The 27851-nt window shown below is 43.9% G+C and overlaps 1 protein-coding gene across 1 annotated transcript; it reads right to left on the minus strand.

Moving 5' to 3' along the window:
- Positions 1-22: 22 nt before the first annotated feature.
- Acat1 (acetyl-CoA acetyltransferase 1) lies at positions 23-27851 on the minus strand. Its single transcript, XM_021172668.3, has 12 exons — positions 27697-27851; positions 15084-15131; positions 12961-13078; positions 12362-12457; positions 12077-12177; positions 9638-9781; positions 8977-9127; positions 6836-6931; positions 5125-5238; positions 2468-2532; positions 1070-1227; positions 23-313 (listed from the first exon to the last, which is right to left on the minus strand). The coding sequence occupies exons 1-12, from the start codon at positions 27757-27759 to the stop codon at positions 193-195; spliced, it is 1275 nt and encodes a 424-aa protein (XP_021028327.1). The 5' UTR covers positions 27760-27851; the 3' UTR covers positions 23-192.

A 27851-nucleotide genomic window follows, 5' to 3' on the forward strand; every position in this document is an offset into this window, starting at 1 on the left:
TACCAAAAAAAAAAAAAAAAAATTAAAGAAGAAATTTTTATTTGTAATTTCAGTGTGGTTTTGGATATGATTTTTAAAAATTTTAGTAGAAAATAATAAAAAATGAAATAGCTTATGCTGATATTCAGCCCCTGGCCCAAGGCTGAATTTACTTCAGCAGATCACATGGCACTGTCTCCTAAAACAGGTTGTCTACAGCTTCTCAATCAGCAGGGCCGAAGCGCCTCCTCCTCCATTGCAAATACTAGCCAGGCCGAACTCTCCTCGCTTCAGGGCGTGAGCCATGTGCACAACAATCCGGGCTCCAGACATCCTAGGATTAAGAGAGCATTTGGTTCTTTAATCAAGAACAGAATTTAGGACTAACCAGAAAAGTTTCTATTCCAAATTAACTTCCTGAAAATCCAGTACTTGTGGGTAAGTACTTTTAAGTTTAGACAATGAATTTCAGGAAGTGAGTTACAACTCTTATAAAAACCTGAACTTTTTTACTCAACGCTGTTAGTGTCCTGGACAGTTTTATGTCAACTTAATACAATCTATAATCATCTGAGAGGAGGGAGCCTCAATTGAGAAAATGTCTCCCTAAGATCGCGCTGTATAAAAGCCTGTAGGACACTTTCTTAGTTACTGATGTGGGGGGGCTAGCCCCTTATGGGTGGTGCCATCTCTAAGCTGGTGGTCCTGGGTTCTATACAAATCAGGCTGTAAGCCAGTAAGCAGCACCTCTCCTCTATGGCCTCTTCATCAGCTCCTGCCTCCAAGTACCTGCCCTGTTGGAGGTTCCTGACCTCACTCCCTTCAGCAGTAGACTACCATGTGAAAATATAGCCCAAATAAACCCTTTTCCTCTCTAGTTTGCTTTTGTTCATGGTGTTTCATCATAGCAATAGAAAGCCTAAGGCAGTTGGGTTTCAAGTGACAGATTGTGCTAACTCTGTGTTCACTACTGGATATTATCTCAGAAATATATCTTAGAGATGGACAGAAAGGAAAACTAATCAAAGAACAACAGGAGCGGTGGTGAAGCAGCCACTGGCCTGGCTCGCATTGCTTGTTAGGTACTTACCCAATTGGATGGCCCAGAGAAACAGCTCCTCCATGGATATTTACTTTTTGGGGGTCGATCTCCAGCATTTTAATGTTGGCTAGTACAACCACACTGAATGCTTCATTTACTTCCCACATGGCAATGTCTTCTTTTTTTAGTCCTGCATATTTAAGAACCTAAAAACAAATTTCAGGATGATTATTCCAGATATTTAGCAATCAAAATTTATTTTCATTTATTTTCTAGAGATTTTATAGTTTTGTTTTATATTTCTCCTTTAAAGTAATTACATGCTTAAATAGGAAGGGTTTTTTTCTTTTTAAAAGGATTTGTTTTCCAGATTTTGCTTTTATGTATTATAATCAGAATTTTGTTTGCAATTACATTATAGTATAATACAGTCTCCACAGATGTTTGAAAAGGTGCATTCTCTATATGAAAATACATCATGCTATGTGGCCTTAAGATGTACCCTGATGGCTATATTATTTAGTTCTATATTTAGTTCTTTAGAAAAGCTGTGGAATGATTATCTCAGGCACAAATATCACAGGTCTTCTTGTAAAAACTTTGATCATGTTTTGTTTCACTAAACATGACCATCTTGAAGGGAAGGGATTCTTGCACTCATGATTATCCTTATGATAATACAGTTTTAAAATATTGCCAAAGTCCTTTTTTGTTTAGAAATTTTACCATTAGCTGCTAACCTAGCACATTCACTTTCAAAGGTGTCTGCTCCTATGTGGAGTTGTGTCTGATCCTTCTTTAGCCTTACATTTACCTTCTTTATGTACTATTCTCAGATGTCAGCTCGAGGATAGGGCGGTGTACACCTCTAATCCTAACACTCAGGAGGCTGACGTAGGAGGATCTCAAGTTCAATACCAGCCCAGAAAAGATAGCAAGAACTTGGCATACAAACAGGAGGTCAAATTGAGGCTATCTCTTGTAGGCATACATTTGCTGAACACATCTGAGGTCCCTGAACCCCTAAGGGTCCTGCTCTTCCTTTTCCTTTCCCACAGACTTGGTTGTGTTTGCCTTTGGATGCAAAGACAACAATGTGGGTTCACTGAGCCTGGCGTTACTCTATACTGCGAATCATACAGTCCATGGTTCCTTTCAGCATGGAGAAACCTCTGCAAGCAGCTAGTTACTTTGTATTCTAGGCCTGGCACCTTTCCTTTACCACTCCAGGGGTAAGCACTGTATGTATTTACAGGTGGTTCAGCTATCCAGTTCTAATCCATTCTATTGACGATGGGGTTTGAGGTTTCCTGACAGTTACTATTTTCTGAAGTAGAAAGGCTCAATACCAAATCATCTCTGACTCTGCAAATGGACATTTAAAATGTAGAAACATCTTGGTCCCAGGAGTTACTGTAATAGGAACAGCCCCTCCTTGTTTCTTACCTTAGGTACGGCATATGCAGGTGCAAGTGGAAAATCAATGGGGTCTACGGCAGCATCAGCAAATGCTGCAAAAACAGTAACTGTTAACTCTTAAATATACCAAGAGGTCTCACCCTTGTATGTAAGACTCAAAATCCAAGCTAACAGGTGCATGTTGCCTAATCCCTATGCCATGTGTGACTTGTATTTGCTCTTTTTTATGTTTTAAGGTAGGGTGTCTGTATGTAGCCCTGTCTGTGCTTTAACTCACTCTGAAGACCAGGGGAGCCTTAGCCTCATACTCAAGACACTTTACTGCCCCTTCCTTCTAAGCGTTAGAATTAAAGATTTGTACCTCCACACCCAGCTACACATTGCTCCTTTTGGCTATTCTTAATACGATTATGTTAGTTTCTAGACACTGACTTGCCTGGGGAGAGGTTAAAGGCAATAGCACTGTCTAGGACAGTGGTTTCTGACCTACGTAATGCTGCAACCCTTCCATACAGTTCCCAATGTGCTGACCCCAACTATATAATTGTTTTTGTTGCTACTTCCTAACTGTAACGTTGCTACTCATAAATACTTGGGGTTTTATGGTTGTGAAGAGACACCATGGCCATGGCAACTCTTAAATATTTTAGATTTACTTTTATTATTTTATGCATATGTTTTGCCTTCATGTGTGTCTGTGCACCAAGCATGCTGTTGCTTGAGGAGGCGATAAGCCGACTCTACAGCTGGACCACAGCAACTATTTAAAGGAAAACATTTCATTGAGGCTGGCTCACAGCTTAGTCCATTATCATGGGAGTAGGCAGGCAGACATGGTGCTGGAGAGAGAGAGGAGAGTTCTATATTCCAGATCAGTAGGCAGCAGGAAGAGAACCGTGAACCACGAGGCCTAGTTTGAGCTTCTGAGATCTCAAGTGACACACTTCCTGCAACATAGCCACACCTACTCCAACAAGGCCACATCTCCTAATACTGCCACTTCCTATAGACTGGGGGCCATTTTTATTCAAACCACCACAGAGTTGTTCAACCCTCAAATGGGCTTGTAGTTGTGGTATCTCTTCACATCAGTAAAAACCTTAACTAAGACACGTTGGGACCTACAGGTTGTGAACCACTAGCTAAAAGCCTATGACAGAAGCTAGAGTAAAATTAAGCTAAATGTATAATAAAGCAAATTGTATTCAAGTCCTTACACAAAAGGCATAGCACATTTTAAAGGTGGAAAATACTGGTTAGCAAGCTGGCTTACGAGTATACACATGTCTACAGACCCAAGTTCAATTGTAAAACCCACATAAAGGTGGAGGGAGAAAACCAACTATACAAACGTCCTCTGACTGTCACATGCATAGCATACATAAATATAATAACTTGTTTGTGGTTTTCTAGATTCCTAACTCCATATCTTTTTATTCCTTTATCTTTTTTTATTTTATGGTAAGACGTACCTTTCCCTTTTCCCTACTCATATAGGATGGGTTCCCAGGGGGTTGGGGTAGACAGGGTTAAGCCAGGCTTGGTGGCACAAGCTTATAATCCTACCTACGGAAGCTGTGGCAAACATAACAAGATCAAAACCAGCCTAGGCTACAAGACTGAGTTCAGGCCAGCCTGTACAACTGAGTCCTTGTCCCAGAAGGAGAGCTGGAGATGTATAGCTTAGTGACAGAATACTTGCTTAGCATGTATGTGCTGGCTAGTTTTATGTCAACTTCACACAAGCTAAAGTCACCTGAGAGGAGGGAGCCTCAAGAAAATGCCTTTAGCAGATTGTTAGATGTAGTTCAGGGAATCCTGAAGGAGGATTATAGGAGACAAGAGGGGTCAACGACACCACAGGAACATGGCCCACAGAATCTACTAAGCAAGGCCCATAAGGGCTCATAGACACTGAACCTACAATTAGGGAGCTTGTAGAGGTAAGAATTAGGTCCTCTGCATATGTTATGTAGCGTGGTCTTTTGTGAAACTTCTGAGAGTGGGGTTTTCTCTTGACTCTTGCCTTCTTATGGGACCTTTGTCCTTCTATTAGGTAAGTCTCAACCTGGCTTGATACCAGGGCATGTGCCCAGTCTTATTGTAACAGTATGACGCCATGTTTGGTTGCTATCCTGGGGAAGCCTGCTCTTTTCTGAAGGGAAACAAAAATAGTATATGGGGGGGGGGGGAGGAAAGGGGGGACTGGAGGAAAGGAGGAAGGGAAAACTGCAGTAGAGGTATAATATATGAAAGAAGGAAAGAAGAATGAATAAAAATAAAAATACCTCCATACTATCAGGCTATCTAGGGCATTTTCTTAACTAGTGATTTGGGGGAGGGGCCAGCCCATTGTGGGTCATGCCATTGTGGGTCATGCCACCCCTGGTCTGGTAGTCCTGCGTTCTATAAGAAGCAGGCTAAGCAAGGCATGAGAAGCAAGCCAGTAAGCAACACCACTCCATGACCTCTGCATCAGCTACTGCCCCCAGATTCCTGCCCCATATGAGTTCCTATCCTGATGTCTTTTGATGACTATGATGTGGCAGCATAAGCTGAATACACCCATTCCTTCTCCAGGTTACTTTGGTCTTGGTGTTTCACCTCAGCATTAGTAACCTGGACTCAAACCTAGATTCTCAATACCAGGGGGAAAAAAGGAAAAACAAGGGGAGAACATTTACCTGCAATTCGTGCCAATGGCTTAACATTGAGCCTCTGGGCTGCCTCTGCAGTCATGAGAACCACAGCAGCTGCTCCATCGTTCAGTGTGCTGGCATTGGCAGCTGTTATTGTGCCTGGAATCAACAAAAAGCAAGTCACACATTCATTGCACTGAGTCCATTCTGCTTTCTCCCACAAATACTCACCGCACTATCTGGGTCATTAAGGGAGTAGACATAGATCGGCTTGGGGATGTGTTCTGCCCTGAGGAAACATGCACAAAGCTAGCTCCACAGTGAGTGTCAAGAGTGCAGTGTGGGAGTTTCAGAGGTAGTTCAAACACACGGTGGTACTGAGTCAATGTTTCTTCTCAGCATCTCTGCATAGCCAAACTATAGCACTCAATGTATTCTTCAAACCTACGTCAGAACCACATACTCTCTACAGTCACTTGAAGCTGAATGTCAGTGAACACTAAAACCATTCAGCTAGAGACTTTGTTGTTGTTGTTTTCTGAGACAGGGTTTCTCTGCATAGCCCTGGCTGTCCTGGAACTCACTCTGTACACCTGGCTGGCCTCGAACTCAGAAATCTGCCTGCCTCTGCCTCCCAAGAGCTGGAATCAAACTTGTGTATCACCATATCAGCTTAACATGTACTTTCTTTGTTTGGTGTTTTGTTTTCTGGCTTTCAAGATGGTTTCTCTGTACAACCTTGGCTATCCTAGAACATACTCTGTAGACTAGGCTGGCCACAAACTTAGATATCTTCTTATCTTTGCCTGCATGTACTGGGATAAGTGTGGACCACTACCACCTGGCAACATGTACTCTTACACTTATAAATTTTTATGAGAATGACCAGAAAGATGACTGACCATTTTCATATTGGAACTGAGCAATTCTATCAAGAAAGGAAAAACTAATTGCAGAGTATCACAGTTGCACACAGCCAAGCTTAAAGAGCTCATATTTTCTCCAGGTTTAAAGTTCCAAATCACTTAGAAATGTAGAGGCTCGGCGTGTCACTCAGGAAGAGAGGATTTGCCTAATATTCGAGCTGCTAAGTTTGATTCCCCAGGAAACCCTCCCAAAAGGAAATTTAGAACACAGACTCTTATTTGTCCCAACATTAAAGACTAACACAGGCTAAGCCAGGCATTAAATACTGGTAAACACAGCCATCATAAGATGACTCAAGGAACTTATGGAAGTTTGTATTTTCAATTCACAAACCATGGAGATGCCTGTCTGTGGAAAACAACTCTCTAGCCATGTTATATAGTCTTCTCCCTCGGATTTAATATACTGAAGGTATTAACTGTTAAGCAATCTTAAACATACCTTGAATTTATATTATTTGGTTAATTTTATTTGAACACAGTATTTTAAAAATGTTACGTGACGTCTCGATGTTTTCTATAATACCTTTGTTTAAATTGCTAGGCCAGGGCTAAAGAGAGAGATTCCACAGGTAGGAGCACTGGCTGCTCTTAGAGCACCAGAGTTTGGTTCCCTGCACCCAGATGGCAGTTCACAATTCCAGTTCCAGGGGTTAGATGTCATTTTCTGACCTCCATGCATACCAGGCACGAAGTGATACACAGACATGCATGCAGGCCAAATACTCACACATAGATAAAATCTTTTAAAAACCTGTTAGTCAAGTCCAAGAATAAACATTTCATATTAACTCAGTTTTTTCCCTTATGTCTGACTTCTTCCTACTTACCGTTTTCTTTCTGGAACACTGTCTTGAGCTTCGGCACCTTACTAAAGTCAACACGCTTGTATTCTTCATCTTCGTTCACCACCACATCTGGTTTACCTATAATTGAAAAGTAATCCCAAGTCAAGAGACCACCTCAGGAAGAAACAGTTACTTCTAACAGCTTTAAGCTGTTCCAAAGCAGGTCATCTAGCATGTGAAACGACACCAACAACTCCTGTTACTTCCCAACCTTCCTTCCTTCTTTCTTTCTCTCTCTCTCTCTCTCTTTCTTTCTTTCTTTCTTTCTTTCTTTCTTTCTCTCTCTCTTTTTTTTTCTTTTTAGACAGAGTCTCTTTATGTATTCCTTGCTGTCTTGGAACTCAATATGTAGACTAGGCTGTCCTTGGATGCACAGAGATCCCCCTGCCTCTGCCTCCCAGATTCAAATGCTATGGTTAAGGGCAAGAGTCCTAACCCAGTCTTCCCAACCCTCTTCTATGATCATAGACCTCACAGTGTGTACTCCTGGGGTAGATGTTCAACCAGTGCTGCATGAACTAGTTATCTATAACCCAGACATGGGGATCATTCTTGGAAGCAGTCCAAACTTAGTAATTACTATGTACCATGAATTTATTCCAGTGATGCTGGTGAGAAGGCCTCTTTCTTTGACTCTGAGCACTACAGCACATGTAACTCTATAGGTGGATGGCATTAATCCTTCATTTCTGGGAGGTAACCCTAATAGTCTTTCAATATAAATCCCTTTTTAAAAAATACTTGCTAGGGTCAGTATGGTGGCTCAGCAGACAGCATTGCTTGCTGCACAAGCTTATCAGTTTGAGTTCAGTCCCCAGAATCCATGTAAAGGTAGGAGGGGGGAAAAAAGCAACTGAGGGCACAAAGTTAGCATCTGACGTCCACGTGGATGCTGTGGAGCACACACTAGTGGTAAAGAGCATACACTAGTCTCCCAGAGGTTGAGCCTCAGCACCCATGTCAGGTAGCTCACACTGCCTATAATCCAGCCCCAAGGGACCTGAATACCTCTGGCCTCTTCAGGCACCCGCAATAGTGTGCATGTGACCCACACACAACATAGTAAGAAGAAAATCTTTTTTTGTTTGTTTTTGTTTTTTTTTTTAAATATTTATTTATTGTATATGAGTAAACTGTAGCTGTCTTCAGACACATCAGAAGAGGGCACTGGATCCCATTACAGATGGTTGTGAGCCATCATGTGATAACTGGAGATTTGAACTCAGGACCTTTGGAAGAGCAGTCAATATTCTTACCCACTGAGCCATCTCACAAGCCCCCGAAAATCTTTTTAAAACTAATTAAGGCCAGGTTTAGTGGTGCATGCCTTTAATCCCAGCACTTGGGAGGCAGAGGCAGGCAGATCTGTGTGAAGTCCTGGACAGCCAGGACTGTTACACAAAGAACCCCTGACTTGAAAAACCAAGATAAATAAATTAACTAAATATGGAAAATACATAAACTAATGTGCTCTCAGTCACTTATAGGAGAAGGAATTCTAATAACTACTGTTTCTCAATTAAAAACAATAAGTATACCAGCTTTCTACCAAGCCTGATGACCTGAGTTCAATCCCTGGAACAAACGAGATGAAAGAACCAACTCCTGCAGGTTGTCCTCTGGCCTCCACATATACAACACTGTATACACATGCCAAATAAGCAAAATAAACAAACAAAAATTAGAAAAAATAAAACTTCTAAAAGTACTAAGTTTAGGCACTGTGACCTGGATGAACCATTACTTCTTCTAACCTGTAACCTTTCCCTTTATTAACTATAAGCAAAACCGATAAAATGTTCAGCACAGATGAACAGAGATAATATTCATTTAAAATGGAAACATGGACTGGAGATATGGCTCAGTTAAGAGCACTGGCTGCTCTTCCAGAAGACCCAGGTTCAATTCCCAGCACCCACATAGCAGCTCACACCTGTCTGTAACTCCCAGTTCTAGGGGATCCAGCATGCATGCAGGCAAAACACCAATGCACAGGAAATAATATTTTTAAAAAAAAAAATGGAAACATCAATTCTATAACACATTTTATCGATTAATAGTAAACCCTAACCAAGAAAAATAAATGAGCACAAATGTCAAGTCTGTTTTGGAAATGTGTCTACCTTTCACTGAGATCGTGATGGGAGTGATCTCACTGGCAAACTTCCCTGCCTCCCATGCTTCTTTACTTCTGGTGTAAGAGCTGAGAGCGTACGTATCCTGTTCGTTCCGTGAGATATTTAGCTTCTTTGCAGTATTCTCAGCACAGTTACCCTAAGAAATTTGAACAAATTACTTCTGCATAACTCAGTGCTTGGGAGTTCAAGTCCATGTCTCTACACTCCTTTCCTTCATTCTAGGTAACTCCTCCCTTGTTTCTTCAAGTGGTTGCAGCAAACACAATTGCCATTTTAGGAGGAAATACCTCACTTACGTATGGGGCAGTTATAAATAGTTAATCCACACTGAGGAAATGGACATAGTAAGATCGTTTTATAAAGTTGACTAAAACATTTACAGAACCCACCCTAGAACTCAGTATTTAAAATATGTATGTTCTGAAAAGCCAAGGGTTATATATTAAATGGAACTCCCTATTAAAGCAGCATTCGGGGGCCAGAGAAACCTCAGCAACTGAGAGCCCATACTGATCTTCCAGAGTGCCTGGGTTAGACTCTCTGGTCAGGTGCCTCAAACCCACCCACTCAGCTCCAGAGGATCTGACACCACGCTACCTTCCATGGGTACCAACACACAGAAGTGTTTTTTAAAAATAGTTCTTACCATATGAATTTTATTGTAGACATCAGTTAGCCCGTCTTTTACAATCAGGTCTTCAAGTTTTACCCCACCATATGGTGTTGCTCCTCTGCTCATTACGTATGGGACATTGGACATGCTCTCCATCCCGCCTGCCACCATCACATCCTGCTCAGCAGCACAGCAAAGCCAAGGTCAGCACTGTGAGCTATGGCACTCCACACACACAGCTGTTGGCTCTGTGATCCATTCCACTCTACACACACAACTGTCAACACCAGTCCACTCCACTCCACACACACAATGGTTGGCACTGTGATCCATTGTACTCTGCACACACAGCTGTTGGCAAAGGAGTGTTCAATGTGGCTTTATAACCACGGTTAAACAGTGAATGCCCTCTTTATCACATCTCCCTGATAAGAAGAAAGTGGTTTAAAATATTCAGTGATCTGGACTACAGAGTGAGTTCCAGGATAGCCAGGGCCACACAGAAACCCTGTCTCAAAAAACTAAAAAAAAAAAAAAAAAAAGATTAAATGCTGGGGCTAGTGAGATGGCTCAGTGGTTAAGAGCACTGACTGCTCTTCCAAATGGTCCTAAGTTCAAATCCCAGCCACCACATGGTGGCTCACAACCATCTGTAATGAGATCTGACTCCCTCTTCTGGAGTGTCTGAAAACAGCTACAGTGTACTTACATATAATAATAAATAAATAAATCTTTTTTAAAAATGTTCAGTGACAGTTAAGATTAAAATTAGAAGATGGGTATGGTGGTACACATCTATAGTCTAGCACTTGGAAGGCCGAGGCAGGAGTCTCAGGAGTTCAATGTCATTGTCAGCTACACAGAGGGTTTGATATCATCCTGGGCTACATGAGACACTGTCTCAGAAAATACAAATCAAACAAAAAAAGATAAGACTTGGACAATTTGACTGCACCTAACTTTGGAAGGTGGAGCTGGTAAGTTTGGAAAACAATTGACAACTTCCAACATAAAAGCATTGGTTTTTTTTTTTTCCTGTTTCCATTTTCTGTATGTTATGTGCATGAGTGTTTTGCCTGCATGTGTGTCTGTGTGCCATGTACTGTGTACACATGTGGCCTAATCCCCACGGAGGCTAGAAGAGGGCCTCTATGACCCTGGAACTGTAGTAGAGATGGTGGAGAGCTACACAGGGGTGCTGGGGGAACAGCCAGTCTCTCTCCAGCCCATGAGAAGTGTGTTGTGAGAAGTGATGTGAACCCACCACACTTACTCTTGGTTTGGTTGTGATACACAGTAGGTACAACTCCCAGGAATGAAGGGGATCTAATGAAGACCTCTTTCTTTCTCACCCCTGCCCTGTAACTTTGTATCTGTGGCTGTTTCAGTATCCTTCTACCTTAAAACTGATGAAGTGTTAGTTCTTCGATCCAGACATCAGCAGAAAACAGCCTCTGAATGTCACAGTGTAGTCCCTGAGCGGCCTCTCTCTTCCTCACTCTTAGGTAAAGAGAAGATTTAAACAACAGGCCTCAAACTTGCATTCTCCTGCTCTATCTCATAAATGCTAAAATTCAGCATGTGTTTCATGGAAAAGAATCTCAGGGCTAGAGTTCAGTTCAAGCACCCAGGTCAGACAGCTCATAGCCACCTGGAACTCTAGCTCCGGGGGAGCCACCATCTCTCCTGGTCAACACAGGACATGTTCACAAGTGGCATTTGTTTATACAAGCACACACACATAAATGAAAATAAACATTTTAAAAAATAAGAGGGTCCAGGCTGTGGTGGTACACGCCTTTTTAAATCCCAGCACTTGGTGGAAGGCAGAGGCAGGTGGATCTCTGGGAGTTCCAGGCCAACCTAGTCTACAGAGCAAGTTCCAGGACAGCCAAAGCTAAACAGAAACCCTTAAAACAGAGATGTCTCAAACAAACAAAACCAAAAACAATGCAATCTAGACAGATGGTCAATGGTTAAGAGCACTTGATGCTCTCCCAAGGACCCAGGCTCAACCCACAGCATCCAGATGGTGGCTCAGAACCATTCAACAAGATATCTAATAGTCCTTTCTGACCTCCGTGTGCACTAGGCAAGCATGTGCTGCACATACATGCATGCAAGGCAAGTACTCATAAAATAAATACTTTTTAAAAGGAGATGGGGGTTAGAAATGTGGCCCAGCCATTAGGAGCACGTGTTGCTCTCTCCTGGGACCCAAAGTTGATTTTCTGCACCCACGTGGTGAGTCATAACTGTAACTCCTGTTCCAGGGGAGCCAGTGCTCTCTTCCAGCCGCTGAAACCTAGGCATACATGTGATGCCCAAATACATACAGGTAAAACATTCACACACATACAACAGGAACAAAGAATGAATCTCACCACTACAACATAAATGTGCTTAGACATTTTAGTATTTTCTAGAAGTTGGAGTTCTTCCAAGTAACAGATAAAACAAGGGGTTTCTTACCTGATGTCCACACATAAGACTTTGAGAGGCCATCATGATGGCTTTCATTCCTGAAGCACAAACCTTGTTTACTGTGGTGCATGGAGTGGAAATAGGTAAACCTAAAGCCAACATAAATCAGAGTTTTGAAAAGAAACCGTTTTCAAAAACAACTGTAAAATTAAAATAAAGCTTGTGACTATAATTTGCAAATTTCATTTCTATAAGAGCTATGCATTTAATACCTTAGCTGGCCTTGACACTTTAATGCATATTAAGTATGAAAGCAAATGTGTGTTTTCATACCTGCACCCAGTGTTGCTTGCCTGGTAGGGGCCTGTCCTTCACCCCCTTGGATGACATTGCCCATGTAGACTTCCTTCACTTCTTCTTTTGGGATCCCTTTTAAAAACAGCAAAAAAGGACTGTCCTGGATTTATTCAACTCATTTTTTTTTCCTTTTTAAGATTTTATTTGCTTTTATTTTGTATGTGTGGGTGTTTTGCCTATGTGTCTGTGTGGTATGTGCATGCAGTGCCTAAAGTGGCCAGAAGAGGGCATCGGCTCGCCTGGAACTGAAGTTCTGGACAGCTGTGAGTTCCCAAGGGGAAATTGAACCAAGACCTCGGAAGAGCCGCTAGTGCCCTTAACCGCTGAGTAAGCTATCCAGCCCCAGCCTTCAATTTATATAATCAAGATTACCAAGCAAATTTCATAACACAGGACAGGAATAGTTTCTCTTTCCTGTTAGTTTTAGATTTCCTTCCTGTGTATCTATGACAAGGCATTTAGATATGGAAGAACCATGTAATTTCTAAGAGGAATATAGTCAGTCAATGCAAAACAAGTATGTATGTGTCACCCATCATTTGTCCCCTCGATACCAAAACAGTTCAACCACTGACCTGCCTTCTCAATGGCTCCCTGAATTGCAACAGTACCAAGTTTAGTGGCCGGCTGAGAGGCAAGGCTGCCCAGGAAGGATCCAATGGGAGTTCTTGTAGCACTTACTATAACCACTTCCTGGCAAGACAGAAAAATGTGAAAATTAGCATAGGCATACTCAAATTCTCTTTCATTTAACAAACATTCATACACAGACAACTTATGAATAGTTATTTAGCAGCTGGAAGACACCATGACACACCACCATTTAAGGCACAACGGAAAGACGGGACAAGAGTGTGGCTCAGCGATTGAGTGCTTGTCAGGCGAGCACAAGGCCCTGGGTTCAATCCACAAATCCACAGAGGCTGGGAGGGGGCAAGGAGGAGCAGGTGTGGATACAACAGGGATACTGAGGGAGGTGAAAGAAAGAAACTAAGGCAAATTCTAAAGACATAAAAATCCTTCCTAGCAATCTCTGGGATGTTTAACACCAGAAGCTTAAACTCAGGCAGTCAAGGTGACCTAGCGGTAAAGATTTGCAATGAACCCTGAACAACCTGAGTTTGATCCCAGGGAAAATGTCCCATGTGTATATGTACACACTGAGAGTGCACACGCACACACACACACACACACATACATACATGCCCCAAATAATTGTTTGTTTTGGGAGGGATTTTTTTTTTTACACGTAATGCTGGCCACATGGAACTTCCTATACAGACCTGACTAGCCATGAAATCAGAGATTACCTAGCTCCTGAGTGCTAGCTAGGGTTAAAGATTTATATCCAGCAATAATAAAGTTGTTGTTTTTTTCCCCAAAGACACTGTTGCAGTCTTCAGACACACCAGAAGAAGGCATCAGATCCCATTACAGATGGTTGTGAGCCACCATGTGGTTGCTGGGAATCGAACTCAGGACCTCAGGAAGAGAGCAGTCAGTGCTCTTAACCGCTGGGCCATCTCTCCAGCCCCAATAATAAAGTTTTAAAAACTTTTATAAATGGTAACCTTACAATATAAAAAACAAAACCAAAAAACTGCTTCAATAAACAACATTGAGGTTGAAGAAATAGCTCAACAGTTAAGACTGCATGTTGTTTTAACCTGAGAACCAGAAATAAAATCACAGCACTCTGTAACAAGCCAGGTGCCTCACAAACTCCTGTGACTCCACTCAGTGAGGTCCGACACCTTATTCTGGCCTCTACACATGAAGCATATGTAACACCCCCCAGGCATGTATACATTCACGCAGACACACACGCACATAGTATCTATATGTATAAGTGAATGTTATGGGGTGGCAGGGCTTGCAGAAGAAAGTGTCAGATATCCTTGGAATTAGAGGTGCATGTGGTTAAGAGCGACCTAACTTGGTTACTAGGAATTAAGTACAAGTTCTCTAGAAGAGCCGCAAATGCTCTTAGCCATTAATCTTTTAAACTATAAAATAAACAACACTAACCAAAAGCTCCTTTACTACAGAACAAAGTCCTGGGCCAGCAAGCCAGCTGTGTGTGCTACAGGAACAGCATCGACTAGAACAGAACCAGAACCATAATCTCCTTAATTACAAAATGAAAAGTGCTAAGTCTTCGGCAATGCCACGAAACACACTCTCCTTGTGTTTGGTTCCTACAGTCTCCTACAACGCACTGGATGCAGTAAAAGGATGGAAGACTTGATGTCGCTTTGGGAGCCTATAAACAAAGGCAGAAATCATAACTGGGAAATGAAGCCAAGGCCTTGTGGGTTAACCCGTAGGGAGTCAGTGCCTCTCTTGTCAAGTCTCTCGTGTCCACGGCACTGCATCACCGACAGTGCAATGTGGGCCCCTCAGAATGAAGTAAGTTGTGGAGGGAAACGGTTTCCTAGTGTATTATAGAGAATTATTCACAGACTAAATGGACCACTTTTGTGATAACACAGGAACTTAGTATGTGAATTTTCATTTTTCCCTAGCCACTGTATAATCCCATTAATCTTCAAATATATTCAAGACAAAAAACTGCATGCAGCTCTGTTTGATGTGTTTGCTTGTGATAGGTTGGTGAGCCACCTTGCCTAGCGACATGCGAGTCTCTACTGGCAACACACCTTTACATTCTTGAAGGTGCAATTGAAACTTTACTTACATTCAGAGTGGGTTTGGATGCATAACTTCGCTCCAGGCATCTTACTTCCTGTAAGGTAAATGTTTATGTTATAATATTTTTAAATTCATCCATTAATTTTACACTTAACAATAATAGAATCAAAGTGACTTTTTTCATTTTTACACTTTTATTTCCAAGTTTTCCACAGTCTATATACACCGCTCTTATAAAGAAAATGCTTATAGCCAATATTGCCTTTCTTTTGTGTGTGGGTTTTTGTTGTTGTTGTTTTTTCTTTTTTCAGACAGGGTTTCTCTATGTAGTCCTGGCTATCCTAGAACTCACACTGTGGACCAGGTTGGCCTTGAACTAAGAGATCCATCTGCTTCTGCCCCTGACTGCTGTTGCGGTTTAAGGCATGTGACATCACTGCCCAGCTTAAATATTACTTTTCTGGTGAGCTGTTCTTTGGAAACATACTGTAGGTTTGTGGGGTCTCATGCCCACTTGGTCACAGGGCACGGCCGCTGGAATTGGAGAATCCCGTAGGCGGGACCCCACACTGTCGCCTTAGGGAAACCCCAGGTCACTGCTCCTCTCCGGGTGGGGAAGCACAGTCTGAAGTAAGGGACAGTCAGCAGGAGCTGGTTCGGGGTCCCCGGGTCTGTGAAGAGGCCAGGGTTGACTGGTTCTCAGGCTCTAGGACATCCAGGCACCACTGGAAGTCCTGGAAGAGCTGAGAATGGAGTGGGTTCCACCCCTAGGGCTGGTCTAGCCCAGGGCTGGGGTGGGGGTAGGGGGAAACTCCGGATTTTCCCAAAGGAGGGTCTTTGGCTTGATGACTGTTGTGGCTGGGAGTGCAGAGAGGCCTTCTATGGGAGATTAATATAGGCAAAGGCTATCTCTGTGGCTCCCCACTCAGATCCCGATGAAAAGAGGCAGTCCATGGTTTTGAGGCATTTATTGCCATGGCAGAAAGTTGATGGGTAAAACCATACACCACTTCTTAGGGTGGGCCTGAGATTAAACACCTTTTGCAGGAGGAGTGTCTGGGAAGGAAAGCTTATTGGCTGCGCCCTCCAGGCCTTTAGGTACCTCATTAAAACAGAGATCTGCCTTGAGCCTACGTGGCCTGTGGTCACATCCTTTCCTACCTATGGGGTGCTTAGAGAGTTGCCCTTATATGAGTGATGGCCACAAATCCATGGGAGCCTGCACCTAGTGACAGTGGCCTAGTACCCAGAAACAGGCAACACTCCTACTGTCCCTTCAGGGTCTCCAGGGCTTCTAGCCTTAGCACAACGAGGAACCAGGGTACCTTCCACTGTCCTACAACATACATTTTAACTTTTGAAGAACTGCCATTTGTGTATGGATGTTTTCTCTGCATGTATGTGTATCTGTGTGCCACATTCATGCGGTAGGGGGCAGAAGGCATAAGATACTCTGCGACTGGAGATATAGAGGATTGTGGTATTAGGAATTGGACAGGTCCTCTGCAAGAACAGCCAGAAAAACCACCGGGCCACCTTTCTAGCCCCTAAAACTTTTTAAGTAAATATAAAACAACAAAGATTCTCAGTTATAAGTAAGCACTCTGTGAGGTGCTGAAGCCTCTTGGGTGTAAGTCCAGGAGTGAAGCCTCTTGGGTGTAAGTCCAGGAGTGAAGCATCTTGGGTGTGTGTCCAGGAGTGGTATGCTGGGTCTTGAGGTAGAACTATTCCCGGTATTCTGAGAAAATGCCAAATTGATTTTCAAAGTGGTTGCACTAGTTTGCACTCCTACCAGCTCCCCTTTCTCCACATCTTTGCCAGCATGTGTTCTCTTGAGTTTTTGATCTTAGCCATTCTGATGGGAGCAAGACAGAAACTCATGGTTGTTTTTGATTTGCATTTCCCTGATGATTACAGATGTTAAACATTTCTTTAACTGCTTCTCAGCCATTCGAGATTCCTCTGTTGAGAATTCTGTTTAGTTCTGTACCCCATGTTTCAATTAGGCTATTTGAGTGAGTTGTTGGGATCTAGACCTCCCTGCTCATATATAGCAGATGTGCAGCTTAACCTTCATGTGGGTTCTGAACAACTGAAATGGGGGCTCTCCCAAATGCTGTTGCCTGAACATGGGATATGGGATATGTTCTTCTAGCTGGGCTGCCCTGTCTGGCCTCAGTGGGAGAGGGGGCACCTAGCCCCCAAGAGACTTGAAGTGCCAGGGTGGGAGGCATAACCAGGGGGCCCCCATCCACTCAGAGGAGAAGGGGAGGGGGAGTGGGGAAAGAATTTGTTGGGGGGATAACTGGGAGGGGAGAAGTAAGTGCGATGTAAAGTGAATAAGTAAAACAAAATAAAATTAAATTAAAAAAATAAAGTAAATACTTAGTAAAATATAGTGCTTTTGTTTTGAGGGTTTTTGTTTGTTCATTTGTGTTGCTTTGTTTTGAGACAGAATTTCATGTGAACCAGGCTGGCTTCAAATTTACTATCTGGTCATTTTCTGACGTTCCTGACTCTCAACCTAGCAATCGTTGGGATTACAGACTTGAACGACCACACTTGGTTTATTTGGGGATGGGTCAAACCCAGGGCACTTTACGCACACCAGACAGTCACTCTAGTGGCTGAACTGTATGTCTAGCCTTGGGCTGCTTTTTTGAGAAAGTACCTTTTTAAAGCCCGGGCTGACCTCAAACTCATGAAGACCCAAAGCAGCCTTGAATGCACTCCTCCTGCCTTAGCTTCCTGAACAAATTGTAGTTTAAGTTCTTAATTATGTGATATTCAAGTTTCACATAAAAAATATTGTTTAATTTTTTTTCTAGTAGGCAGAAGACTGTGATTAACAGACCTTGCTACTCTTTCAGAGAACACAGGCTGGGTTCTCTCTCTCTCTCTCTCTCTCTCTCTCTCTCTCTCTCACACACACACACACACAAATATTTTTAAAAGACTACTACTAGATGGAATATCTATTTTAAAAATATTTTAAGTAAAGCTTGCTGTTACTCCCCAAACCTTCCAATGGTGCCTCTTGATTTACACAGGCAAACACATGCCATAGAACATGGCCTATATTGCCAGATAATTCTTTTTTTTTTTTTTTTTTTTTTTTTTTTGGTTTTTCGAGACAGGGTTTCTCTATAGCCCTGGCTGTCCTGGAACTCACTTTGTAGACCAGGCTGGCCTCGAACTCAGAAATTCACCTGCCTCTGCCTCCCAAGTGCTGAGGATTAAAGGCGTGCGCCACCACGCCCGGTGCCCAGATAATTCTTAATTAAGGCGGGGGCTGGAGTGTAGCTCAGTGGCACAGTGACACAAGGCTTGGTTAGCTGTGAGGTTCTAACTGATCCTTTGCATCACACTCATTAGAACAGAAGGAGAAGCACCTTAATTCTTTCCACACTATTTGTAGAAACAAATGTCAACAGAAGGAGGTTCTGAAAATGTAGAGCAGAGTTCAAACCCTAGCTGATCTGCAGCTAGACTCTGAGGTCAGCAGGCCTGACATTCAGACAGCAGCTGGCAGCAGTTAGTGTGCAGTTAGAGCTCATGAAAAGAGCCATAAACAGCCCTGCAAATGCCTAGACTTTCAGGTGACCCAAGAATTTGGATTTTCACAGATTAAACACTTTATCCTAACTGAATGTAGATATCTAAATATTCTACTTAAAACTCAGATTAAACAAAACATAAATGTGACACTGGAGTTATAAACGGAAGCAGCCATGGTAAGCAAACTGGGTTTCACAAAGTATGTGAATGACAGAAGTGTATGGCAGAGGCAGCTCAACATGACAGACTCCAACAATGGTTCTCCTCAGTGAGACTGTGAGAGAATGTGAAGGTGGAAGTGCACACAATCAACTCTGCTATACAAACAACTCGGTCAAGATCCGGTTTTAAAAATGATTAACATCACAAAATATATCTTCCATTTTGAAGAGGTCTTTAGTCCTTGCTGTGTCACAGGAGAGATGACCAAAATGCATAAAATTATTCGATCCTGTTTTTGTTCAACCAAACCCTTGAGGCCTTGCAGGGATTGAGCTCCCATGCCATGGACTTACACTCCAGCAGCAATACATGCTTGTAGAGAAGCGAGGAGATCACTTGGACATATTCCTTAGGGTTTTGTAAAGACAACAAGACCACCACCATAAGCAAGCTGCCCCTGGGGTTCAACGGAGAGTGGCCCCTTGGTTTGAGCAGTGGTCTTCAAACTTCAGGGCTCCCCTGAAAAGCGTGTTCCTGTTCTGCCATCCGTCTGTTGAAATCTTATATTAACACGATACTTGATACCAATTGCTATTAAACTAGCTTGTGTTTATTCCGACTGAAATGAAACAGCTACTATATCTATACTTTAAAAAATATTGTTTTAGACAGGGTCTAATTATGTGTATGTAGCCCAGGCAAGACTTGAAATCAAGTTCCCCCATACCAAACCCAACCCATATCTGCATTTCTTAAAGACTGTCATTAAGCTGGGCAGTGGTGGCGCACACCTTTAATCCCAGCACTTGGGAGGCAGAGGCAGGCGGATTTCTGAGTTCGAGGCCAGCCTGGTCTACAGAGTGAGTTTCAGGACAGCCAGGGCTACACAGAGAAACCCTGTCTTGAAAAGAAAAAAAGACTGTCATTAAATTAAGAAGATACACACTGTTCTTACTCTCCTGAGCTTCAGACAGTGCACTCAGCCATGACCATAAACACATCTAAGGCCCAAGTGCATGTGTTCAGTGGCTGTGCTCCCCAACCATGCCTTCCACATAGATAAAAGTCATGCTACTGTTTATACGTAAGCTGCTTGTCTACTCTCACACTGTCTGCAATAGAACTCTGAATAAAAATTCTGACATGATAAATATGCCAGTCCTTGCTACCATAAGACAACTCCATAAGACAGCTCTAACTAGAGTTGGTGGCACCAAGAATAGACTAGACTTAACCTGGTTGGCACCCTGAGAGCCTGGGTCAGTTGACAATGGGTACTTCAGCGGAATCATGATGGGGGCGGGGGAGCCAGAGAGAGAAGCCACAAATTAGTAGAGAATGAAAGGTATAGCAAAAACATACTCAAGAAACAGGAAGTGGCACACTGCCAGAGCCAGGAGAGTCCTTGGTGAGTCATTTTCTACTTAGGGCCTAGCAAGGCTAGCTGTGCCTATTTCCTGTCTATGAATGTCCAAGAATTTGTCTATTACATCTCTTCAAACATTTCTCTTTCTGAATGGATGATGTAGCTTAGTGGCAGTGTGTGTGCTTAGTATATCCAAGTCCCTGGGTCTAATCCCAGTACTACCCCAGAATAATTCCCATAGCTGCTGAAAAGCAGGGCTGTGTCCCTCTACTCAGCCAGCAGTCTTGCAGATGTCAGGCTCATCGTCACTGAAGAGTCCCTGTGTGTCCACTGTGGCTCTCATGCCATATACACCCTCTCCTATCTCCTTTCTCTCTTCCTTCTGGATCTTTCCATAAGCACATAAACGCTCTTCAACAGCTCTAGCCTAGAACATGTAACTGGACACACAGCCCACATGAAGTGAACTCTGGCATCTCCCATGCCCTGCAATGTCTCCTTGTTCTTGCTTCCTGTTATCTTTGCCACTTTATCACTGTTGGCTCTGAACAAGGTCAATACTGTCTGGAACAAAAGCAAATAAACGATTCGGAAATTGCATGGTAGTCTGGATCCCTGTGAGATCCAGACTACTCTGGTTATCAATGCTGGGATAAGAAATTTATTGCCTGCACATGAAAGAAGCCCGGTATTATCGGTGGTTGCCCGTATGCACATGCAAAGCTATTTTTTATGAAACATACTCACATATAGTAATAGGTATGGATTTTTATCCAGGCATGTATGTGGCTCTAATCACCATCCTGGGTATGTAACAGAAAACAATGGTATGCCTTTATGGAATCGAACAGATATACTAGTACTATTAGTATCTATACTTTTAAAAGATTGATTTATTTATCAATCGTCCATCCACCCATCCACACCGTCATCCTGCCCCCCAGCGATGGGCAAAATGCATGGTGATGCTGTTCTTGTATCAGTCAGGGCAGAGCAGATGGCGGTCCTTTGTGCATCCTAGCTCAGTGCCTGGATTGGTGGCCAAAGCTGTCTTATATCTAGGACTCATAAAAATCAAATCAAATCAAATCAAATCCAGGCAGCACAGACAGAGACCTGCAGACTACCATGACACCCACAGACCTGCCCCCCAGCACATGGCCACAGACGCCAGCTCGTTTCCACACCACACAGCATGGATGAAGGATGTCACCCAGGGGCCTGCCAGCCTTGTGGGCATCCTGCAGCGGGAACCAACATAATGTGTAAGTGTGTGGTAGTCAGATGGGAAGAGAAACAGAAGTGGAGCAGCTTGAGCATTGCAAAGAGAGATGGGACAGCAAAGTCGAGTGTGGAGAGGAGGAGCCTGTGTGAGTGGCCAGCCCCACCAACTGGGGCCATGGTGAAGTCCCAGCCCAGCCCGAGTTGCTTCTGAGAGACATGTCTGAGTCTGTGGCTAGGCAGGGTTGGCATCGATGTCCATGACTCAGATTATCACTAGAGAACATGGGCTGTCCTGGTTGGGACAGTTGCCAGGGACCCTATGGATGTCCATGGGCTGCGCATAACTGGTCCTGCCCCTCACTGGATGCTGTAGTCTGCAGAACCTACCCCATCTCTCACCAGCAGCGCACTCGGGAGAGTGGGCCCTGCACCTCGCCCTGGCTGCACAATGGAGCCGGCCCTGGTGTTGGGGGTGTGGGTGAGCTGGACCCAAGGGTGAGAGCAAGAGAGCTGATCCTGCCTCCTGCTGATGGTGGCACTGCGTGGCCTATCCAGACCAGTGCTAAAGAGCTTGCCCTGGTGTGCAGATAAAGGAAAGCCAATGAGCTGACCAGCTCTGCCCAGATTCAGGGCTCTGAGTTGGCCCACCCCAAAACATATATCATTTGCTAAAGGTTGGGACATGTAAAAGGGCCAGTCCTGCATTTCCAAAGCTGCAGGATCTCCATGACACAGGGCAACAACAGACAGAAGCCAGAGATCTCAAACCAGATCAATGATTCACTGCAATGAACATTTCCAAATGAGGGTGTGTAGGCAGAGGGACAGCCTGTGGGACACACTGATACCCTACAGCTTCTATGATGAGATGTTTTCTATGCTTTGTTTTGTTGTTATTTGTGTGTGTGTGTGTGTGTGTGTGTGTGTGTGTGTGTGTGTGTGTGCGTGCGCACGTGTGTTATTTTGGAGGGAGGTTTGCAAGGATGAGGTGCAGACATGAGAGAACAGGAGATGAGTGGGACTGCGGTGTGTGATGTGAAACTCACAAACAATCAAAAAAGGTTAAACTATGAATATATTTGAGAAAACAGATGTTTAACTAAAATGTTTTTGTTCAACCTCTGCTACGCTGCATTCTCCTTTCCTCTATGGGATATATGCACCTGTTTTTATTGAGTATTTCAAAGCAAATTTTGTAGGCTAACTCCACTGGGGTTTTTGTTTTGTTTTGTTTTGTTTGTTTGTGACAGGATCTCACTTTGTTCCCCTGACTGTACTGAAACGCGACTATGTAGACCAGGTTAGACTCAAACCTACAGTGTTTCTGCCTCCTGAGTCCTGAGATTAAAGGTGTGTCATCATGTGCAACTTTTGTTTTTAATTAAAAACCTATTTTGTGTGTGTGCGCGCGCACGCGTGTTCATACATGAGAGAGAGAGAGAGAGAGAGAGAGAGAGAGAGAGAGAGAGAGAAAGAGAGATGCATTTATCGTGACATACATTTAAGTCACTTACTTAAGTTTTACTTTCCTCTTGCTCCTGCCTCTGGCAGGCAATTCTCCTACCTTCATCTCCCATGTCATTACAGGAGCACAGGGATTACAGAGGTGGTCACCACATCCAGCTTTTAATGGAAGTTCAGGAATCTGAACCAAGGTGGTCACTTTCACTCACTGAGCTCAAATGACAAACCCTACAGGGTTTCCTTTAATTACTTTATTTCAAGTTGGGCTAACAAGCATGATGGCACACACCTGTAATTCAGGAAACATCAGGGAAGCACAGGCAGGAGACTCCTGAGTTCAAGGACAGCCTGGACTCTATAGCAAGTTCTAGGATAGCCTGAGGTAGTCAGACCCCATTTCTAGATCATATGTAACAAATCTGACCTCTATTTTTGATTTCTTACTTATGTTGACAGCATCAGTTCCTCCTTCAGAGTAACTTTTCCCTCTTGGATGTATGAACTGAACAGCATTATCATCGGTCACCCCTCCCCCAAACACAAAGCAATCGCCCTGACGTCGGGACTGTGGCTATTTTTTCACAGACAAATCCCAACATCAAAAACCTGAAGAATAAATGACAAGATATTGTTTACTTATCTCAGTGAGGGTAGCAGGTGCTAAACATGTATGAGAACAAAGTCTGATGTTTACTAACAAGGCTGAAAAAACAGATTCCCAGTAACACTTTAAGAAAGCAGCAAACAAGAAGCCCAGAGTAGCTGCTGCCTATCTATCTTACATGGTCAAAAAAGCCTCTGGGATGGCCATGGGGCTGAAAAGCAGAGTCAGCCTTAGGGAGAACTAGGCGTTTGAGGCACAGGGAATGGCCAGCCCATTGTAACAAGAGAGGACAAGGCAGGGCTGAGAGCAGAGCTCAGTAGGGGAATGCTTGCTGAGGCTCTGATGTTACTTCTTGGGTGTCTTAGGGTTTCTGTTGCTGCAATGAAACATCATGAGTTGAGGAAGAAACAGTTTACTGGGCTTACACTTCTGCACGGCTGTTCACCCCTAAAGGAAGTCAGGTCAGGAACTCACACAGGGTAGGAACCTGGAGGCAAGAGCTGATGCACAGGCCATGGAGGGGTGCTGCTTACTGGCTTGCTCCCCCAGGCTTCCCAGTCTGCTTTCTTATAGAACCCAGGACTACCAGCCCAAGGATGGCACCACCCATAAGGGGCTGGACCCTCTCCATCAGTTGGTAATTGAGAAAATATCTCATGAAGGAATTTTCTCACCCAAGGCTCCTTTCTCTTTGATGACTTCAGCTTGTGTAAAGTTGACACAAAACCAGCCAGTATGCTGGGTAAAAAAGTGACAAGCAGAAGTAAGCAAGCCCATGACCTAAGGCTGCAGAAGTAGCTGCAGACATGGGAAGATCTGGATTCTGCCCATGCAATCCCAGCCACTTTCCTAAGAAAGCTCTCGCCACAGCATAAAGAGCTGAATGTAGCAGGCAAGTATAGAAGGTGGGGGGTGGGGGCTGGCAATGGTGAGTATGGCTACTTTTAGGAGGTCCAGGAGGGTAAACACAGGATCTGGAATACCTTAAAGTCAAGAGCGCCCATGGCTACTGCTGGTCTCCTTTCACCAACAGGCATCTAAAGCCCTGCAGACCCAGCATCTGAAGTCACAAAGCCAGGGAAGGGGGAGGGCTTTCAAGTCCTCTAGGGCCTCTAATTTCTACCTTATTGGTGTACGCCTTTAATCCCAGCACTCGGGAGGCAGAGGCAGGCGGATTTCTGAGTTTGAGGCTAGCCTGGTCTACAAAGTGAGTTCCAGGACAGCCAGGGCTATACAGAGAAACCCTGTCTCGAAACCGCCCCCCCCCCAAAAAAAAAAATATAACAGACTTCAGGAACCTGAGGCACTGCTCCTCCCAAACACTGCATCTCTCATTGGGCAGTCATCAATTACTTCACTGGTCAAGTCTGTCTCCTTTGTAGGTATAGGTATAACTGGAGACAGGGGAAAAAGAAGCACAGGTCAATCCTGTATGCTAAAACAACTGTAAAACCCTGCCCAACATGCCAGGCATTCAGAGCATCTCAGTACATGGGATGTGGAGGCAAAGGATCAGGAATCCAAGGCCAGCATGGGCTACACAAGACTTGTGTGAAAAACACAGACAGCTGGGTGGTGGGGGTGTACGCCTTTAGTTCCAGCACTCAGAAGGAGGTCAATATCAAAGTTTGAGGCTAGCCTGGTCTACAGTGCGAATTCCAGGTCAAGGCTACAAAGAGAAACCCAGTCTGAAAAAAAAAAAAAAAAGACAGACAGACAGACAGATAACAGGATAAAGTCCCATAAAGATTTGTTGACTACAGAGAGGCTTGTGTGTACTTGAAAGCAAAGGTTAAAGAGCCCACACAGTGGGTGAAAGGTCAATTCCCATTCTACAATATGGCACAGATTATTAAAACTTCTTCTTTGAAAGATTTCTATGGTTATATAAATTACTGTTTAATTTAATTCAAGTGACATGCAATAATTAATTTCTACACTCGGGAGGCAGAGGCAGGCAGATTTCTGAGTTCGAGGCTAGCCTGGTCTACAAAGTGAGTTCCAGGACAGTCAGGGCTATACAGAGAAACCCTGTCTCAGAGAAGCCACAAAAAAGAAAAAAAAATTCATTTCTAGAGTTCAAAAAGGTGAACTGGGCTCGAGAACTTGGATTCAGTCCCAAGCACCTGACTGTTAATTCCAGAATTCATGATGAAGAGGCAAAAAGAGCATGTATTCTGGAGACCATCTTAGAGTAGAGGAATACCCAACATAAAGGGGAGATGGGCTACATAACCTACAGGTGGTAAAAAGAGCCCAGAACACGGGCAACTAGACAGTATAAAAATAAATGCTTGAGTTCGAGGCCAGCCTGGTCTACAAAGTGAGTTCCAGGACAGCCAGGACTACACAGAGAAACTCTGTCTCCCAAAACCAAAATAAATAAATAAATAAATAAATAAATAAATAAATAAATAAATAAATGCTGGGAAGAGACAGATTTAGGTCATTGGGACCCAGAGAAGAAGAAGATAGAAAGATAGAGAAGGCCCCAAATCTAGGACAAAGAGGACAGGGGATTCATTGATCATTAAATTACATTTGATAGTGTACAGAAATCCCTCCTCCAGACCCAAATTCTATATCAATTTCTATATATCAATTTTATTCTGGCTGCCCTGTTCTGAGACAATCTTTCACTATACTGCCCAGGGTAGCCTCAAATCACAATCCTCCTGCCTCAGCTTCTTCGATGCAGGATTACATTTGGATGGACTCCGCTACACCAGTTCGGACTCACTTTTCTCATGCAGGAGATAATTTGCACTTGGTAATAAAACCTTCAGTGTAGACGAAGCCGGCTCTGCACACTTCTGTTTACACACGGTGACTACCTGGCTTATCTAATTAATTCACCCAAGCATGTTATCCAGAATCCCAGTTAACCTAATTTCACGGAAATCTCTCCAGCCATCCTAGCGAAACTTACTAACTGATCCAGAACTCCTCTGGGCATGATGGCTGCTCTTTCAATTCCAGATAATCCAGAGGCTGAGGTAAGGGGAGTGAGGAGTTCAAAGTCAGATGGCCTAGATAGCAAAACCACAAGAAAGAGAGTAATAGTAATAGTGGGGGGGGGGGGAAGAAGAGTGGGGCTGGGGCGGGGAGAGAGGCAAGAGAAGGGAGGGGAGGAGAAGGAAGGGTCAGAAGGAAAAAGGCACACGAGCCTTTTTTGGGAACACTTATTTTACGAACGAGGTTCTACCCATCTCCAGATGAGAAAACAAACTATCCCTCTAGCTTTCCTACTACTGCAGTCACCCAGTACTTATTATTGTTTTTTTATCTTTCTGAGACTGAGTATCTCCAAATTGCCCACGTGGGTTGAAACCCTTGATCTCAAGCTCCTCTTGCCCCAGCAGCAACTCAAGTAAGATTCATTTTAAAGTTTGTTTGCCCTCAGCTTCCAGCTCCAAGCCTCGGGCCCTGAATTATTCTTTCACAATCTCTTGCACAGCAATGCTCTCTTTCAGCTCCTATTGCCAGAACTACCCGATTCGGCGAATCCTGATTATCTCAGAAACAAAAGCCACGTAAACCTAACTCCAGACTCTTAAAGACTGACCGACACAGTCTAGAATGTCACCTTTGGAAAGTACAAAGTGTTCGCCGAACACAACAATCAGAAGCGAGGTACTCACTTCAAATAAAAATTATTTCTTGTACTGTCTCAGTAGCCATCTTGTTAGTTTTAAGACAATCTTCTGATTGCCATATAGTGCCTGAGTCTTGATTAAGACAATTAATTAAACCAATGATTAGCCAGGTGGTTGTTCATGCCTTTAATTCCAGAGCTCTGCAGGGGGAGGAAGGCCAATGAGTTTGAGGCCAGCCTGGTCTTGAGAGAGAGAGAGAGAGAGAGAGAGAGAGAGAGAGAGAGAGAGAGAGAGAGAGAGAGAGAGAGAGAGTAAGGGCAGCAAGGGTTCCATAGAAAAACCAGTGGAACAAAATACAAAACCAAAACCCAAAACCCAAACCAATCAAACAAACAAAAAAACAAGGAAAAGGAAATCACAAGGTCACAAGTCTGCTTTAAACGTCTTAGAAACTCCTGGGCCTGCAGAGAGACTCAGCTCTCTGCAGCCTGGGATCGCGCCTGGTCAGGCCCAAGCTTTGCTGCACAGCCGGTGCGGAGCGTGACAGTAGCACAGACTGACAGGTGGACGGACACACGACGGCGCAGGCACTCGATCCCCGAGGCGCTTGTGCTGAGCGCTGTGGCCCGCGGGCGGCTGGTGGGCACCCCGATCCCAGCCCACCCCCGGAATCGACCCTGCTCACCTGCAGCAGCCCGCGAAACAGAGGCCTGCGGACCACGCCGTGCAGAGCCACCAGGGCAGCCATGGAGACGCGAAAGGCTGTCAAGGGCAGAGAGACGCGCCGCGGCCTCCACTTCCCCACCGCAGAGCTTGCTACGTAGTGGCGGGCACCGCCCC

This window comes from Mus caroli, unplaced genomic scaffold (genome assembly GCF_978045245.1).
Source record: "Mus caroli unplaced genomic scaffold, Mus_caroli_1 scaffold_11, whole genome shotgun sequence".
NCBI lineage: Eukaryota > Metazoa > Chordata > Mammalia > Rodentia > Muridae > Mus > Mus caroli.

Bases quoted from the DNA above. Each gene is read 5' to 3' on its own strand.
- Acat1 (XM_021172668.3), bottom strand. From the start codon at position 27,759: ATGGCTGCCCTGGTGGCTCTGCACGGCGTGGTCCGCAGGCCTCTGTTT. The intron at 1,228-2,467 runs GTAAGAAACAAG...ATTTGTTTTTAG, and splicing joins CTGCATATGCCGTACCTAAG to GTTCTTAAATATGCAGGACT. The intron at 314-1,069 runs GTAAGTACCTAA...TCTTAATCCTAG, and splicing joins TCTCTGGGCCATCCAATTGG to GATGTCTGGAGCCCGGATTG.